At 38.3% G+C, this 20,021-nt stretch overlaps 1 protein-coding gene across 4 annotated transcripts in view; it reads right to left on the minus strand.

Annotated features, from left to right (window-relative positions):
• Positions 1–12,062: 12,062 nt before the first annotated feature.
• Positions 12,063–20,021, minus strand: part of MGA (MAX dimerization protein MGA) — a 66,717-nt gene continuing 58,758 nt past the window's right edge. For 3 of the 4 annotated variants that reach the window (XM_026709775.2, XM_026709766.2, XM_087921785.1), the window contains 3 exons: positions 19,648–19,896; positions 18,829–19,005; positions 12,063–15,991 (listed from right to left, as the gene is read on the minus strand). In XM_026709775.2, coding sequence (XP_026565560.1) covers positions 14,775–15,991; positions 18,829–19,005; positions 19,648–19,896 — 1,643 coding nt within the window. In that variant the 3' untranslated portion in view covers positions 12,063–14,774. The remainder of the gene's footprint in view (positions 15,992–18,828; positions 19,006–19,647; positions 19,897–20,021) is intronic. The other variant, XM_087921784.1, reaches the window with a different exon arrangement.

The raw sequence follows: 20,021 nt of genomic DNA on the forward strand, positions 1-20,021 counted from the left end.
GACTATGGTGGCCTAGGCAGACCAAAAGCCGAAACGGAGACGAAATCCCCAGCCGGCCGACCGGCCTCCCTCGATTTCACGGCGTCGATTTCGGGCGGGCGGGAGGGAAATGGGGGGATAGATTTCTCGACCGCAGAGCTCCTGCAGGAAGAAGGCGGCTCCTTTCACGGCGGGGGAGAAACCCGGCGAACGCTTTGCCCGCCTTCTTGGGCGGTCTGGCTGGCTTGAATCGGCAAGCAAAAATTGAACCGGTTTGGAGACCTTGCCCGTTGGTTTCCGGAACACCTGTACGTGTTTTTACACGGAGGCCAAGCCACGGGGCCCCCCTCAGAGATCTCCACGGTAAATCGACTGTGGAGCATTAAAGGCATTATGAGTGGGTGGGTGGGGACTTTTTCTCCAAACCTCTGCTAGGACTCGGTGCTATATGAAATGTATGGAATAGATGAAAATAAGACCCCCCCTTTTTTTTTAAAAAAAAAAAACCCACCCTGGAAGGAATTCTGAAACCAGTGGCATCTCGGGTTTCCTCCACACAGGCAGTCCTCAGTTTAACAGTTTTATTTAGCGACCAAAGTTCAAAGTTACAACAGCACTGAAAAAAGGGACTGATGACCATTTTTCACACTTATGACCATTGCAGCATCCCCATGGACATGTGATTAAAGTCCAGATGCTTGGCAATTGGCTCATGTTTGTGATGGTTGTAGTGTTCTGGGGTCATGAGCAAAGGTGGTATTCAGCAGGTTCTGCTCAGTTCTGGAGAACCGGTAGCGGAAATTTTGAGTAGCAAATACCACCTCTGAGTGGCCCCATCCCCATCTATTTTCTGCCTCCCTGACTGGGTCTTCTTTTGTTGCCCTGTACAGGAGAACAGAGCTGGAAAGCAGGTTGGTGGGGTGGGGAAGGAATGGGGATTTTGCAGTATCCTTTCCGTGCCATGCCCACCAAGCCACACCCACAGAACCCTTAGTATAAATTTTTGAATCCCACCACTGGTCATGAGATCCCCTCTTGCAACCTTCCGACAAGCAAAGTCAACGGGGAAGGCAGATTTATTTAACAACCATGTTGCTGACTTAACAACTGCAACATTCACTTAACTGGAAAGTCGTAAAATGGGGCAAAACTCACTTAACAAAAACTCACTTAGCAACATAAATGTTGGGCTCAATTGTGGTGGTAACTCAAGGACTACCTGCGCCTGAAAGCCGAATTTGGTCGTTGCTCTAGTTCAAGTACTGTACATCTGCCTAAGTTTGCACAACCACTAAGCCTTTGTCTGATCTTCCTGGTTCTGACTTAACACAGTATGTGAACACACAGTTTGTAAACCATGCCTTGCAATTTAGGTGTTCTGTGGCCCCAATCAAGTAAACTATAGGTAAGCAAAATATGGCTATACTACATGCTATCTGGAGTCTTCTATTGTTCAATCATCTTGCCTCAGAAGAAAGTCATTTGATTAAAGTAAATTAAATTAAAGCTAGTGCAATCCACTATCCTTTCTACACTAAGCTAACCAATGCAAAGGTCTACCTGAAGTTGGCTTAAATTTCTAGATTTTTCTCCCCTGGTTTTGTATGTATGGAGAATGTATTTGGGCAAAGATAGATTCAGCTCTCCTCCAGCCTAATTATTTCTTGGCAAACAATAAGGATGCTGACTAAGAATTTAGTCTTAGGCCACATTCCTAAAATTGTTTACACAAATGCTATACTACTTTTGGCACTCAACTGTCTTTACTTCCTCATAATGACCAATGAAATTAGTCAGCAGACATATGCCTTGCTCAGCACAAATCAACTTGCAAAGTGTGCTTGTGTTTAAAAGCAGTATAAAGTAAATAAGTTTTATTTAAGTTCAAATGGACCTAAAGGCATCTTTCTGGGAACAAACACAGAATGCAACCAAAGTAGATCTCTGTCATGAAACATTTAAGAATGGCTTGCTGTCTGCTAAAAGTTCTTGTCACAGCAGAGACACCTATTAATTTCAGAATTAATTTTCAGACTGTCACATTCCAGTACATGTTTTGTACACGGTAGTGCTATCTTCCTAGGCAACAGATGTTAAAATTGTAATCCTACTTAGATTTACAAGGATGACCATGGCCATAGGATTCCCAGCTGCATCTCAGATCCTTTCATTATAGCTTTATTTTTTAAGTGCTTATCAGATCATATTTGCTTTCATTTTATTCCCTGTATCAGAGGGGGAAAGTGCTGCACTGAAGACTAGACCAGACCAAGACAGAACAACAAAGTTGGAAGGGATGTTGAAGGTCTTCTAGTCCAACCCCCTGCCCAGGCAAGAAATCCTATACCATTTCAGACATATAATTGTCTAATAATCTCTTCTTAAAAACTTCCAGTGTTGGAGCATTCACAACTTCTGGAGGCAAGTTGTTCCACTGATTAATTGTTCTAATTCAGGAAACCCCTCCTTAGTTCTAGATTGGTTCTCTCCTTGATTAGTTTCCATCTGTTGCTTCTTGTCCTGCCTTCAGGTGCTTTGTCAGCCTGACTCCCTCTTCTTTGTGGCAACACTTCCTAAAGCTTCAGTTCTTGACTCTTCTTTTCACACAAGCAGTAAACTCAAGTGAAAAGACAGTATTGCAAGGGTCCGCAAACTTAGCAAGTTTAAGACTTGTGGACTTCAACTCCCAGAATTCCTCAGCCAACATGACTGGAGGAGGAATTCTGGGAGTTGAAGTCCACAAGTCTTCAAACTGCCAAGTTTGAAGATCCCTGCAGTACTGTATAAAGCACTTTCGCAAACTAATAAATATGACGACCAAACTAGAATGCCTGTTAAAAAGGATTAGGCAACTTCCCAGAGAAAATAATCCCCAATCTATAATTGTGTAATACTTTGTACCATGACATAAACCAAAATAGCACACAAAGATCTACAGTCTTCTCCAGATGGGGAAGAAGCAAGATACTCCAAACGCTAGGTCAGTAGTTTATGTCATGAGGTCTGCACTAGGACTCACTTTTGAACATCCAGTAAGTGAGAGATGGCACACTAGAACATTCACATTCACAAACCTGGTTTAGAGAACATCCTACTGTCTTATCAGGAAAGGTATCAGCCCACATTTTCTAAGTGTGTAATTTGAAACTGCACCATGATTGCTAAACCAAGCAAACTAGAAATAGCCAGAGTAACTAAACACAAGTGCTGTATTCCAAATCTTCATATGACTGCAGACTAAATGGACCACCTGCCTTTCAGTCTTTCTTTACCAACATTACTTGCCGCCAAAACCAACAGGCCTTTCTAACACCTGGTGCGTCTTCTCACTTCTTTATGTGCCATATTTTTCTTTTTTCCTCTATCCTAGTTTTCTGTACAAGTGGTGGGATTTGTGCAAAAATATTTTGCCTGGTATCCCATTTTCTCTTTTGTTTAATATTTAATTTATCTTTAATCTAACCCTCAAGAACGAGTGGGGGAAATAAGGTGAGGAGTGCCATAACCAGTATTTCTCCCTGGCTGAGAAAGGGAAGAAAGCATGCACCTGGAAGCCCAGGGGAGGAAAGGTGCACTTTTCAAAACAGGGCTGTGGCTCTGAGCATCTCAGAGCATATGAATCAGTTCCCATCTCTGCAATAAATCTGCATTTGTTTGCTTGTTTTGGCCTGGAGTAGAGACTTGCTTGTTTTCAGGCTTTCTCCCAAATAGTGCCCAAAGTTAAAAGTCACACCTTTTTTTTCTTTGTTTTTGGAACAGTGGTATACCACAGTTGATGAAACTTTCTTCTGAGTCATCTTTAAAGCTTTCTGCCTTGATATCAGAAGAGATCTTAACTCTCACATCTGTCATCCTCAATGTTCAGACATGGCATGGAAGAAAAGGAATGTCAGGGCAACCCAAGGCCCCCTGTCCTGACTGGTATCCTGTAAATGGTGAGCAGATTGCTAGGAAATCTTCATGCGGAGAATGAAGGCAATAGCGCTTCCAGTCAAGGTCTCCAGCTCTTTCTTATCTCTTTAAAGTGTTTTAGGATTGCATTCTAGATCGTGAGGGAAGCCTGTTTTCTGTCTTTTGCACAGTAGTGGATTTTTAAGCTGTGCAGATGCAGGTAGATAAATGCCTTTTGCCTGTTAAAGGTAGAATTGCTTTTTTAACACATGACACTTTTTTTTTTCTTTTTAAGAAATCTGTGAGCATTTCTTTCTTAGTTCAGTTCAGATTCCATTGTCCTACTACTCTTCCTTTTCTCCGCAAGCATTTCATACTTTCTGACCTGTCACAATATTTCTCTTACTATCTGAAGAAGAAAAAAGGAAATCTGTCTCTCTCACAGAATAGCCATACTGTTTGAAGCTCCGTAACACAAGTAGATCTGACATTTTGTAAGTGGTGATTTGCAATCTTGTGGAGAAGACAACAAGTAGTAAAGGCCTTCCATCATCTGTCACCTCATTTTGTCAACTTACTTTTGATCCACAGCGTGCTGTTTGCACCACTTGGGCCTTGTTACAGAATTTATGTTCTGTATTAAATGCCCTAAGGTTTCTTATTTCAAAGTTTGCATTTAGCCATTGATCAATTGTAAAGCAAGAGTTCTCTAGGCAATGTACTGTCATTTAATATATATGATTTTAAAAGTTAAATTATAAAAAGTACAACACAACATTATTCAAAGCCACATAGAAAGCTGTACACTGGCTAAGTTACAAATCAAGAGCAACAATAACAACTGCAGTAAATTCAGTATAAAAATATTGATAAATTGCTTGTGTGTTTTAAATACTTCATCCCCTAATAACCTTGCAAATAAAATATCTCTTGGACCTCCTTCCATGATCAGAATACTGCAGCCCCATACTGCACTTCTTTCAGGTTTGTGTATTCCATAAATTAAATGTTCTTATATTATGCACATTTACAGACAGATATTTACATTGTTGATAGCTCTTTCTTATCTTTTTAAAGTGTTTTAGGATTGCATTCTAGATAGTGAGGGAAGCCTGTTTTCTGTCTTCTGCACAGTAGTGGATTTTTAAGCTGTGCAGATGCAGGTAGATAAATCAACGAGATGTCCATAACAAAGTACATTTATTGGTTCATCAGGTATCCTCATAACTCACATTTGTGATGAAGTTCTTCTTTAATGACCAATCCTTTGCATATCTGCCTCGTAGTAAAAGATGGTTATCTCCTAACCCATCTCGTAGCGATAGAAAGCAGCTGCCATGAGTTAGAGAGTTCAAACAAAAGTGAGGAAAACCTCCCCCAACCCATTAAGGGTCAAATTAGTGACCAATTGGGATTCCAGATGTGGCCAGGTGACATGAACTACATTTCCCAGGATACCTTTAACTACATTTACCATGATGCATTCCTTTAAGGGGACAGCTCATAATTCCTAAGTAACTATCCAATTCCCATAGACTGGCTGGGACAGCACACTCCCCACCTAGAATTGTAAATTCCACTATTAAGAGAAGAGAAAAAATTAACTATAAGCTAAGATAATCAGTAAACAGTAATACTATGAATAGCAGATAACTATATAACTAAGATAAACAGTTAGCTATATAACTAAGAGAAACAGTCAACATTAATAAAGCATCGAACAAAGCAAAGCATGCAAAGCTTGAGGTTCATTCTTCAAGTTCGGCCTCTTTGTGCAAGTCTACTGGTCAACTCTGGCGGCCTTTTAGGGTGTACAGGTACTCTTGTTGGTAAAAATGAAAGTCCGGAGGTTGCTTCTGGCAGCCTTTTAGGGTTGGAACAGTACTTTTGGTACCAATTGTGAAAGTCTGGTGGTCGCTTCTGGCGGCCTTTTAGGGTTGGAACAGTACTCTTGCTTCCATGGTGTCAAAGGGCATCAGGAAGCTGTTGGAAAGGATGTTGCGGAGGCATATGCCCGTGTAGAGCGTCTTAGTGGACATCTGGTGGTTGTTGGCAGCTGTTTAGGGTGTCCTAGTGTACTGATTGATGGCAGCCTTTTAGTCTGAAACGTCATTCTTGTTTTTGATGGTGCTAAAGGGTGTCAGAAGGTTGTTGGAATGGATGGTGCTAAGGCATGTGCCTGAGTTGGAGCCTGCATTTGATTGACACTCACAATTCCTACGATCCCCCATCCTAGTGGAGATTGATGGCCACTGCGCTGTCTACAGGGCTGCCGACTGACTCGGAGAAGAGAAAGGCACGTGGGGCATTATTTCCCAGCAAGAGTAGGATATCAGCCTCCAGTTCTAGAGCGGGGAAGTAATGAACCAGGTGCTGTAGGTGAAGCATACCACTTATGACCTCAGGTGTTGCGATCTGACTGAGGTCGTTCAGTATCCCATCGCATTCAAATACGGGCGGTAGGAGGAACCGGGAACTTCCATCCAATGACTATGCAGAGTCCAATAGCTCTCCTCCCTGCCATGCTTCTTGGTCCATGGCATGTTGATACAGTGAAGTGAAGTTCGTTCTGTTGCACCTCAAAGAGGTCAATGAAGTTCTTCTTTAATGTCCAATCCTTTGCATATCTGCCTCGTAGTAAAAGATGGTTATCTCCTAACCCATCTTGTAGTGATAGAAAGCAGCTGCCACGAGTTAGAGAGTTCAGGCAAATGTGCGAAAAACCTCCCCAACCCATCAAGGGTCGAATTAGTGACCAATCAGGATCACAGATGTGGCCACGTGACATGAACTACATTTCCCAGGATACCTTTAACTACATTTACCATGAAGCATTTCTGTAAGGGGACAGCTCATAATTCCTAAGTATCCAATTCCCATAGACTGGCTGGGACAGCACAGCCTGCATTATGTTTTATTTTAAAGATCAACGCAGGAGAGGAGAACCATATGTTCCTTTCCTTCATTGTTCACCATTAAAATAGCACCGGAATGGCTGGCATATGATTGCCTCTCACCTAGAAAAGATACCTGACTTTGTAGGTACACTAATTCATGTACAGGCAACCTCATTGGACATCTTGCTGTAAGAAAAAGATTCCTGATCTTTTTCAAATTCCAATGGCATGCTGATCAGCTCATTATGGTAAATGGCAGCATGTTTTTCCCTCCAATTCCAGTCAGCAAAATGCATGACATTTTGTTGCCTCTCACTATTGCAATTAAAGATGCAATTCAAGTGTCATATGCTAAGCAACATCCAACCCTTGAACTATAATAGTAGATGTTGTTGTGCTAGTTGCACTTTATTAGATGACTGCAATAGTTATATTCACATTAAGCCTAAGGCTCAAGGATTTCCGGTAGATTGTCACACATATTTAATTATAAGGTCTTAGTATGTGGTAATAAATTGAGGAGATGAAGTAATGGAAGTTGTCATTTGTATTAATTACTGAGAGCACCCTCCCTTGTTCTATTTAGTATTAATATTAATTTTGGTAGAGATTTGCATGGCTGCAGCCATAGGAGATGATGATGACAATGATAAATGTATCCATTCAATTGTGTCTGACTCTTGGCGAATGTATGAGCCAGGTCTCTCCACATCTTCTGGTCTTGCACTACTTGTTTGAGTTTTTCTATGCTCTGGTTGATATCAGCTTTGAAGGTATCCAGCTTCCATATTCTTTGGTGGACTGGTTTTGTTTTACCGCTAATTCTTCCACACAGAATTGCTTTCTCCACCCAGTGAATTGCCCCACATGACATGGCCAAAATAAGTGAGATGCAGTTTTGTGATTTATAGCATTAGGAAAGAGGTGCAAAAGGAACCCGCAGCACAGATCTAGGGCTCTGTAATCTGGAAAGGTCTCCAAATGACCAGAATGACAAGGGTTTTAGGACAGTAAAAAAAAAAGTGCTTGTAGGCAAGTCTACGCAAGTCTACACTTTAGGGATTGTCCTTCTGTGGGTTTTCGGGATTTGATAGAAAACTCCATGCAAATTTGATTTTGAATTCCTCACCCTTTTACTAAATAGTAGAGAGTTTCACTTTTAGACGGATTTGCCCTAGCCAAGCCTGGTCCTTCCACCTTTTCTTGGTCATTTTTAATGATAAGATGCAGAAAACGTAGTGAAGTCTCAACCTGAGATATAAAATTGTGGTTGGAATTCCTCCCTTCCCTTCCCTTCTACTGAATTGTGCAGCCTAAAGCTTTTCTAAGCATGTACTGAATGTGTTTGCAAGTCATACAATTAGCCTAGTGGATGCCTACTCTTCTATGTTTCCAAGTATGTAAATACTATTATTTGGCATTAGGAAAGGGTCTAACACTGGCCATCAATTTCCCTCAGTCAGTCTGACAACTGGCTTTTCCTGACTGGAAAAAAACTATTTTCTTCTGTCATCTTTGACTTTCTCAAAATTTCACCTTCTTTGGGCCCTCATCTGTTTCCAGAGGCTTCAGACTGCTCAAACCAACTTGTTGAGAACAAAGCAAAGCTTCATCAGTCCATGTTAATACTGTTCAGTCCTCTTTGGATTACCAGCTATCTTCATAATAAACCATCAATCTTCAACAGCTATCATTTTTCAAATTAATTTTAATTGCCAAGCATTATATCCACCTCCACTCGAGCTCTCTTACTTCATCCTCCTAATGTTGTATCTGATGTTTTAAGATAAGTGCAAAGGATTGATCAAACTTTCTAAATTCTGGGGGTGGTTGATTGCAAGGCTGTTCTTGGTGGATAGTTTAAGATTTCACCTGAGACTAGCCCAAACACCCTTCTTTCTGTGATGAGAACATTTTCCTGTGAGAAACTAAACAGCAATCTCAGCTTCCCTTATCAACTAACTAGCACAAAGTGTCTGGGCTTCTGCATGTATATACAAAGAGCAGCAGGGAGCCATGGTTGAATGCAGTCTGTCACAATAAAAGCATTGAATCGTAGGAAACTCCAGTCACTGATCAAACTCCTCCATTGGTCACATAGACTCCATGCATATTCCCAATGGTAAGGTCTTAGTTATTTGTTCATTATATTGAAAAGCTTAGAAAACACAATTTATTTTTTTAAAAAAACCTTAATGGCTGCTCCTGCTGATCTAAGAACCACTGGCCTTATTTGCAGGGGCAGTCCAATGTTTTGTTTTAAACAGCTACATAGTTTAAGACAAACTGGTTGACAATGGTATGCTGGCATAGGGGGGGAAAATCCATGTAATAATAGGATTGGAAAGGACCTTGGAGATCTTCTAATAGTCCAACCACCCACTCAAGCAGGAGAACTTATATCATTCCAGATGAATGGGTGTTCAACCTCTTGTTAAAAACCTCTATGTTAAGAGCACCCACAACTTCTATTGGCAAGCCATTCCACTGATTAATTGTTCTATCAGGAAATTTCTTTTTAGTTCTAGGTTGGCTCTCTCTTGATGATCTTCCACTCATTATTTCTTGTCCTGTCCTCAGGTACGTTGGAGAATCAGTTGACTCCATCTTCTTGGTGGCAGCCCCTCAAATACCAGAAGACCGCTGTCATATAACCCCTTGTCCTTCTGATCATTAGACTAGACATACCTAGTTCCTAGATATAATAGTAAAGGCAGTTTTGCTTGACACCAGCTTAAATAGAAGGCGGTAGTAGTGGCTACTATTGCTAGCGGAATGACAGAAGCTTCTGGGAAGGCACCTGTATCACCATCAAGAGATAAGCTTAGCAGCATTTCATAGATGTATTTAATAATGGTTAGATAAAATCCAATATCCTCATGGTATGCTCCTATTTAGAAGGCAGAGTATAGTGCCCATTTGTATTGATAGCTGGGGATCTAAGCTGGATGCTTCACTTGACAGCACGACTTGCTAGGAAATTCTGGGTGGTGAAGTCCACATATTTTCAAGACCTCAAGTTGAAAAACACTCAACTATAGTTTTGCTTCTTGGCCAGAAATTCCAAATAATTACTCAAAAAGAAATATAAAAGATGTAATTTTCATTCCTTGTTTCTTTTTCTGTCATTTATGTTGTTTTGTATACTTTTACTGTATAGAAACTTTTATGTCAACATGAAAAGAGTGCATTTGATGACACATGAGTCACATGGATTTATTAAGCACAAGTTAAGTGCTGGAGCTATTTTAATTTCAGTAAAAAAATTTCAACTGTTTGTCATGAGATGAATAAAGAATCATGAAATAAGGAAGACAAACTGAAGATGGGGCCATTAGATGGCTATAAAACTGGATGAATAATTGTATCCTGTGAATATATCAGTGATTCCATATCAAGCTGAAAGGAAGTAGTTTTAGCATAAAGGAGACCCTATGCTTTCAACAAACTGCAGCTAACTCCAGTTTATATTTCTGGAGAGCTATAAAACATGAGTTTCTAGAAAGGCATTTGAAGACAAGACAAATTGCCAAATTGATTCACTGGATTGATTATGATTGTACTTTTGTTTTTAATCTTCATGTATTGAGTCATTGAGCATTCTTCAAAAATGAGTGGCATATAAATTGTAGAGGTTTAAAACATGTTCTTTTTCTATGACAACCTATTGCCACTATGTATAAATGGCTATTTCTCTTGCTTTAAGTTTGAGCAAAAATAAATTTAGGAGAATTAGATGAGATTCTGCGTGGGAGTCATAAGGAGGGTTAATAGAAGCAATATTAGCAAGTAGTGCTGTGTTAAGATGGGGGAAAACCTAAATTTAAGCGCTGGAAATTAACTGGGTGACTTTGCACACAATCACTCACAATGCAATTTACTTCAAAGGATTGTTATTGTAAAGATAACACAAAAGGACATCCCCGTGCTAAGTAACTTGCCCTCTTGGAGTAAGATGGGGTATAAATAATTCAATTAAATACATAGCCAACCTATGGCTGACACAAATGCTACAAATCATTCAAATTAATATTCCCAGAACATTTTCTTGGCTTTTACCCATGGTAGCAATGGAATCAGTGCAATCATGCACTATTAAGGTGGATTGCTCCTGTCAAGAGAAACATAGTTGCAAAATTAAATACTGATGAATGGCTTATAATGTCAAGTGAACCGTCAGGCCGTCTCCTATATAGGGAGTTTTGAAACCAAAACATTCCACTTTTAGCTTGCACTCACTGTGGGTTTAGAGCTGCTATGTCCAACCTTTTGGCTTGCCTGAGCTGCATTGAATGAAGAATTGCCTTGGGCCACATATAAATATATATGTAACATAGTTAATGTATATAAATAACAAATTTCCTTTAATATTTTTACCATCTTGTGAGGTTGCATTACTTTCTATCCAGGGCTGTACTCAACCCATCGGTTGGACAATCTGGTTTAAAGGAACGGCCCAGACACCCACTGATTGTCCTGGCCAGTAAGTGAACCACAATCGGGCAAATCCCTAGATTATCCAGAAACTGGCAATGTATGAAATAGATTTTTTAGTACGTGTACTAGATGGTCATGCTGTCTGGGGTGATCTGAACCATTTAGTTTAAGATAAAGCCTCCAAAATTCAATGGCCCTAAAATACAGAAAAGTGCTCAGTAATTTAATCAAAGTTTTCTCCCCCCCCTCCCCCCCCCAACAAAGGAATAGAGGAAAATTGAGTCAAAAATTATCTTTGTTCCATCCTGAACAAGTTTTAACACTGACTGGGAACTGAATCTGAAACGAGGAATCCTGATGTAATGCCACATGGATAGATCATTAATATAAGGTTGTATATAGAACTAAAAATTTTGGTACCACTACAGTACTAAATTCCACCCATCTCAAAAGGTGCTATATAATATGAGCTGGAATGACTTTTGCAGATTCTCTGCACATTATCTACACAAGAACCTTTTGTCTCTTGACACCCATATACTGTAAAAACAGCAATAAGCAGAGGAGCCTGGAGTGTTTATACAATGGAGCTGTGCTATACATTTCTAATACTTTTGAAAAACAATGCTAGGTCGCATAGCTCCATGAAGGAGTGTATGAGTCTGTTTTAGTAGAGCTGAGAGAACAGAAAAATGATGGAAATGGTTCTGGAGAAGTGATTTCAATATGCTATTGTTATGCTAAAGAAAATAAATGTCAGGAAATGAGCCGCATCTACTTAAAGACTAAGGAATGGGCAAAGCTCTTCAAAATATTATGGAACATTCCAAGCAAAGCTCTGTATAGGAATAAGAATCCCCAAATGTGACTCAGACAAATCACAATTAAGAACTCAAATAAAAATATCAATATTCTTTATCATAACAACAATGCTAAGAATTTTTTAAAAAATTCAAATTATTATTTTTTACAACAGCTAATTTTATTCCAGAATTTTATCAATCAAACTCAGTAAACTCTGTTATCCTCTCAACATCTCTTCTGGTGTTTGGCCTAGAAATAATATTTCAAAACCATTTTCTAGTTAGAGGCTATTTTAATTACACAGATTCTCTTCTCAATTATTCAGATAGGCTTCATGGTTTGATAACTACAAAAATACAGTTTTTAGTAAATACAGAATATCATAGAAACAAATCTAACATTGTTTTACTAAAAACATTCCAGTCATTTACAGATGAATTAAAAATCAATTTTACAAGCTTGCTTAAAATGAAATGAATCAATTGTCAAGTGTTGATTAGAAAATACTTATAAAATTCAATCTTGCATTATTCCTAAAAAACAACAACTATACATAATTGTTATCAAGGCTACTTTTGAAATACGTAGGGAATAGTGCTATAGAATGTACTATTTTTAAAAACATTAGATCTGAGCACTGAAATTCAGATGAAAACTATTGAGGTGACTGAGTATCAAAATTTTAGAGTTATATTTGATTATTTATAGTTTTCCTGAAATCATTTACCGTCTATTTACATTATAATGCACTGCATCTTTAAAATAGTCTTGTTTAGGCAAGAGGCCAAATGACCCTAATTGTAATGATATAATGATATAATTTGTTTTAAAGTGAAATGTGGTAGGGCAGTCTATAGCTCAGAAAACAAGCAACTAGGAAAAAGGAATGAGAAAAGAATGAAAAAATAATGCTATGTTTTAGTCAAATTTCTAATGTAATGGCCCTTTCACAAAATAAAGGGTTGGCGTAATTTGTTTTATGTTTATTTAATATAGGTAAGCAAATTGCCACAAGCCTTCTTCAGGCTTTTTTGCTTGAACAAGCAAGGTGTTCAAGTGCAGGATTTCATACAGTCAGAAATCCTAAGGACAAGGAGTTGAGGTACTCATGAGAGCTGCCTTGATTTACTGTTCTACATCCAAGGATCCTATCAGTGCTGATGTTCACACATCTGCTGATGTCTGTGGGACACAGGCTCTCAGAGAAACCACATTCTCAGTTGCATGTCCAAACAAAACATTTAAAAGGCTTGTGTTACATTGGAATCTGAGCCTTAAAATAAACGGGTCAGTCAGATTTTAATTAAATTGTGATGTACAAAAGTTCTTTTCATGTCCTAAGGCACTGAATGAACATAGTGAATCAAGAAACATAAGAAAACCTTATAATAAACTGAAATATAGCAAAAAGCAGAGATCTCCAAACTTGGCAATTAAAGTTGCCAAGTTTGGGACCCCTTGCATAAAGCAATATGTGCAGCCACAAAGAACAAATTGTTTAATCCACACTGCTTAATACTTTGACAACTTTTCCTTTCTATTATTATAAAGCTTTTAATCAACAGCATTGATTTAAGGAAAAACTAAACCTGTAATTCTGTTAACCTTCTGAAGCTTAACAGCCAGTGCAGATGAACATAGCAATGTTATTTCTGTAAAAATCTCTGAGAAAGAAAAAGGGTTTAGGAACCACTTTTTTTCCTTAAACTCAGTCTGCATATATTTTTAAAAGCTCAGGAATACCTACCAGAAATAATTCTGACTCATGCCTGTTTGCTACATGTAAACCTTGGCACTATAAGCATACCAGAATTGCTCATTTCTCATACCTATACAGAAAAGTGACTCTCAACAGTTAATTCAATCCACATGATAAGAGAAGGAAGCTTCAAATATTAATAAATGAAGACAGTTTTAACATTTTATGTTGGGGTAACATTACCTTCCTTAATGAATTTACCTAAAATACACAAGTTTTAAGGTTTCCTATAACAATTTGTTCAAAGTACTTAAATGCTTCACACTTAGTGAAAAATGCATCATTTACAATCATTTGGAAATATTTAATATCTTTTCCTAGATGAAAAATGTCATTATTGTACATACTTACAAAAAACTGTATACAAAAATATAAATCATTTTACAATATGAAATCTCACTTACACTTGCTTTACACCAGGCGCCAAAAGTAAACAACATTGTATTATAGAAAATACTTTGTTGCTGAAATGCTTTAATCTGAGCTCCTGAACACATAATATATTTATACAAACCACTTACATTCCTGATTTTTTAAAATACTTTAAAAAAAGTTATTCTGTGGCAATGTTGTACAAAGGAGATAACCATGACAACGTTCCTGCCAATTAAGAGCAACTCCACTGGAGCTTAAGCAAAGCAGTTAAAATTCTCACTGCATTAATTGTTATGAAGAAAATAACTTAGCTCTGCATTTTTTCTTCCCAGAATGAATGTCTCAAACATGTAATTGTTCAAGAGCCTCAACATATTTTACAAAAGTTCCATTAAAATAACAGATAAATGAAGCATTTGCATTATTCATCTATCTGGTTAGTCTCTTATTCTTTTTGACTTCTTAATCTCTAGTATAAAACTTTGTTTTCATAAATTACGTACATACTTTTTACAATATATGACAATGAATTGCAAGCAGCCAAATAAATGCACATGTCTATCCTACATCTAGATTTTAAGTCTCAAAAGTCAGAAAAAAAATATTAAAATCTGAACTTAAAGTCACAATGATTAATTTGATTTTGTCACTGCAGTTGCTTTTGTGTTTGTTGCTTTAGAATCCTGACTGGGATTAATCGCTGACTGTGCCAATTTCTTCTCTTTTGAAGCAACAGATGCTAGTGCAGGCATCACTTTAGTACTTTGTCCTTCAGAATCTAATGAGTGATTAGCAGTTTTTAACCCCAGTGGTGCCAATTTGGGCATAGGCCTCCATGACATGTCAGATATGCCAGCTTCTAAATTAGTTTTCATATGAAGAATGGGAGGTGAAACACTTCTTGTCTTTGCTGAGGATTCCGTGTTTTTTCCATTTCCGTTTATTTTTAACAGGTTGGAATTTCTGTCCTTTACTTCGGAGCCTAGCATGATTTTTAAAGCATCAGGTTCTGATGAAACCTCTCCGGCATTTCTATTGCCAACAGGAAAATCATCATCATCCAAGTGAAGTAGGAGAGGAGTTATGGAATCACCATTGTCTTGAATCATAGAAAGATCCTTAAAATTCCCATCCACTGTACCAAATTGGAAGGCAGAGCTACTTGCCGAGTTTGATTCTTGGCGACTTTCTGTATCTGCTAGAGAAAAGCTAGAACTGATTTCTGGTATGTCTGAAGTATCATCACTCAGCTTCTGATTGAGGAATGCAATTTCATTCAGAAGTGAGGTCAGAGTTTCATCTGTATCATCATTCTCCTCTATATCTACTGAACTGCTTGTATCCATTGTTGGTTCATGAATTACAGAAGCAACTTGCTGCCGTTCCATTTCGGATCCAGGGTCCTTGGCTTTGTTAACCTGTAGCTTTTGCAACGAGGGTTTCTTTGACTTTTGACAATCTCCTCCACCTCCATCTACCTCTTTGACCCATGTCTGGCTTCCAGTTAATTCTTCAAAGCAGAGCTTTGTTCCAAATATTTCTGGGGAACCTTTTAAACTGGAGACATTTACTATTTGTGGAAAACTATATTTGTCCTGAAGCAGATCTTGTGTTGTTCTCTCTTTTGTAATGTTTCTCTCTTTTTCAGAACCGTCTTCGTTTTCTTTGCATTTATGATTGGATGTTTCCTGAGATAAAACTTGCATGGAAAGTTCAGATGCCCCAGAATCAGTATTTAGCATTGTATAAGGTCCTTTATTTGCATCCGGATTTAAATTTATTTCTTCTTCAGTAGCTAGTGATGTCACATTCACGATTCTTGGCATCAAGAATGAATCTTCATTTTCTACTAAGACCAAAGAAAACAGAATCAATCAGATTACTGATTAAAGGATTCCAATATTATTCCAATCATTCTAGTCTCTCTCCAAACTAAAATCACTAACCTCTTCAACAGATTTCCCCTTCTCCGCACTCTCTTCCCCAAACATGTGTAATCTCTCTCTCTCTCTCTCTCTCTCTCTGTGTGTGTATGTGTATATTCCTGCTTGGAAAAGTAAGCGGTTTTACCTGCAAAATTTGGGATTACTTATCTTATGCATGCTAACAGATGAGAATGAAAAGCTATCTTCCTTCTTTGAAGGAATGTTGACCTGGCCTTGGGAATGGAGAAAGAATGAGTCAGCCATTAAGATAGGATTTTCAGAAAAGATAGTTCAGTCCCAAGAAAGCGAAAAGACAAAGAAAGATACTCAAACAATCCCATCTTGATTTCATTTCGTATAAGAAGCAGCAGGAAGAAACTCTGATAAAATTGCAAGGCTCTGTTCTCTTATAACCATGAAGGCGAACATATGGCACATGTGCCACAGGTGGCACGCACAGCCATTTGTGCGGGCATGGGAACCCCAGGGAAACTTATCTCACTGTGCATGCGTGTGCCTCCCAGCTGATTTTTGGCCTCCAAATGGTTTGAGGGAAGCCTTTGTAGGCCGAAAAATAGGCTCATTTCATCACTTCCTGTATTTCCGGGATTACCAGAAGTAATGAAATGGGCCCATTTTTCAGCCTGCAAAGGCTTCCTTCAAGCATTTAGGAGGCCGAAAAAGGCCTCAAAGGGGCTGAAAATCAGCTGGGAGGCGCAGTGCAGGGAAGAGGGTGGCGGGGGGATTGTGTGTGCATGTGCAGGGGAGCTGAGGGGGAGGCCTTCTGGGTGCTAGCGCGTGAGCGCAAGCACAATTTTTGGCACAAGAGCCCAAATAGGTTAGCCACCACTGTCCTATATGATAATAAAGAGCATTCCTTGGATCACTGCTTTAAAACTTGGCATTTTAACAGGGGTATAGACATACTCACTGTGTGTGTGTGTGTGTGTGTGTGTGTGTGTGTGTGTGTTTGTGAAAGAGGGGGAGAGAAAGAAGATTGTGTGTGTATAAAACAAAATGAAAGTGAGTAAATACCAGATGATCACAAAGATACAAATCTTGGGTAATATTGGTCATAACAGCAGCATTTCCCATGAGATTAGTGACTGATAGCTTCCCTGCCATGATGGCACTTGCAGTTCTTAGGGCTAGCAGGTCCAACTAATGGGTGTTCACAATGATAGAAACATTCTACAAGCCCTCTATAATTATCTCAGTCTACCAATTCAAAGCACCCATTGGAGTGCATATATTAAAAGGCTGATGCAGAGAAGCAGTAGTGGTTTTCTTCTGCCTTGCTTATTCAAACGCTGTGAGTTCACATTTGTGAAGTTGTTGGTTATCATGTGGACTACCTGGCCTAAGAGGAACAATCTGAAGAACAGAAGTATATTCCAGAGTTCCAGAGAATAAAGTCCATGAAATAATTAAAAAAAAAATAAAGTGTATCAAAAGTGCACAGAAAATGACAGATAGGCCTGTTTGAAAATGCCTGTTTAAAAGGGAAAAAGTAATGTTTTAGCTGTCATTCTTTTCCACAGGAGCCAAATATTAATATTGAGCATGAAACTGATTAGCTCTGAAGTTAATCAGATTTAGCCATGTGGATTGAAACACTAACCCTAAAAGACAAGATACTTATCCTATATTTGAGTAAGCACTTAAATTTGACTTATTAATATAGAATGAAGCAAAATATCTTAACACTGGACACATTGAAGGACATTTTTGAACAATGGACCCAGAAGTCAATTTTAAGAGTGTCTGCCTCTATAGCTAGGTTGCATTTAAACCACTTTACGAAAGAAGAACAAGTCTTACCTGAACAGATTGAGACTGATCTGAAAGTGGATTTAAAAACAACAGGCTACAAGAATGATACAGGAAAAGATGCTACACTGGACATACAATCACACTCTCCCCACAAAAAAACAAAACAAAACAAGAACTGGTTAATGCTATTAAGGGATGTAAACAAAATAAACCAAAATAGTGAGTTGGGTGATTTTCCTATGCTGGATTTACAAGAGGCTTTGTTAAAACTTTGACAAGAGCCCTGTTGGCACAGTGGCTAGAATGCAGTACTGCAGGCTACTTCTGTTCAAATCTCACCAGGCTCAAGGTTGACTCAGCCTTCCATCCTTCGGAAGTAGGTAAAATGAGGACCCAGATTGTTGGGGGCAATATGCTGACTCTGTAAACTGCTTAAGGCACTGTGAAGCAGCATATAAGTCCAAGTGCTATTGCTATTGAAGAATTATGTGAGAAGTACAAAGAAAAGACAAAAATAAATCAAATTCTAGGACAGTATTGATGGGACTAAAGATTAAGATTGTTAAAAGAAAAAGACAGAAACATAAAATAGGTTTATTTGATTAAAGGTTAAATAGATTTGTGGTTATCTTTGGTAAACCTTAATGGAATTTTGCTGATCATGATTGAAATGACAAAGCTGTAAGGACTTATTTGTAGGTAAGAGTTAGAATATTGTATTTTAAGATGTGATAAAATCTAAAATTGTTTATACTTATGATAAAAGCGGAAATTATCTCTTCATATATTTCTCTTTTTTTGTTCTACTGTTGTTATTTTTTTGTCTTTTCTTTTTTTTCTTTCTATTTTTTATCTCTGCATGAGGACTACCTATAGATGAGACAAGTGATAAAAAATTTCTACTTTGTGGACATGGACAATTTAGTAGGCTTCATGCCAGAAGCAAGGCTAGGTTCAACTTAATTCTTTCAGTTGTTTTCCATCTTACCTGACTGCTCTTTTTCATCATTGCCCACCATTTCTGATTTGACTTTGGCTTGTAGAAGTGTGGAAGGCAGGTCCGTAACCTGTCTTGGCACCAATGAGTTTCTGAATGCCAGAACCTGGCCATTTGTAGTCATTAAAAGGTTGGCATTGGTTAATGTTATAGAAGGAGGTAGGTCTTCTGTAAGAAAGCCATAATAAAAAATGTTGGGTAAGTACATAAATAACAAGGAATATTATTTATCTTGGCATTCCCTTTACGTTTATTCCCATAAATTACTACTGTTTTTCTATAACAACACATTTCAGAGCACACTGAAAATTTTAAACATCAAAAAAATCTAAAGAAAACTTTAAAGTAACTTTGCAGTACCACTATAGTATTGCATACAGTGGATGCTGTGATAATTTATTACCTTACTATACTGATAAATTACAGGCAGTCCTTGGTTTATGACAGTAATTGGGACTGGAATTACTATCGCTAAGTGACAGTCATAAAGTGTGATGTCCCTTGAAGAATGCTATTAAGTGGTGACAACTTCACATGACTAAGATTTCCAGTTTCCTGCTGGCTTCCCATTGACATTGCCTGTTCAGCAATGAATGTCAAGAATCCCGCTCATATGACCATGGGGATGCTTGTTCAGCCACTGAACAAGCAGTCATTAACAAGGACCATCTGTATCTTATTTCTTTTTTAATACCAAGGTTGTAATTGTGTAACACATCTTAGACATGAGATGCACTATGATCAAGAATATCTTATGGTTAGAAACTTAATTTTGTGTAGAACAATTATTCCTGTGTTTCTTTAGCCTACCTGTGACATGGTTTCCTTTCCTGGAAAGTATCAATGGTTTTGTACGTTGCTTGGATAAGACCACTGGCTTCACCTCTCCAAGGACAGAAGTAGGATCTTTTTCCACAGAGGGACTAGCAGTCTCTGTAGATTCAATCATCTTCGTAGGATCTGTTTGTTCTTTCTGCTTCCCTTTTTGAGCTGCTGCTACTGCTTTCTGTTTGGCATAAATGTATTCTAACTTCTTCAAGACCACTTCTTGTGTCTCTCCTAGAGATGAAAGTAGTAGTCCAGTTTCTCTTTCACAACTAACATACTTACAAAAGTCTAAACTTCCAAGGGAAATTATATGCTAGCCCAAATGCAATTGTTTTTAGTCTTTCTTTTTCCATCAT

The sequence above is a fragment of the Pseudonaja textilis genome, chromosome 1, assembly GCF_049901715.1.
Source record: "Pseudonaja textilis isolate UNSWEBS1 chromosome 1, rPseTex1.2, whole genome shotgun sequence".
Classification (NCBI taxonomy): Eukaryota; Metazoa; Chordata; class Lepidosauria; order Squamata; family Elapidae; genus Pseudonaja; species Pseudonaja textilis.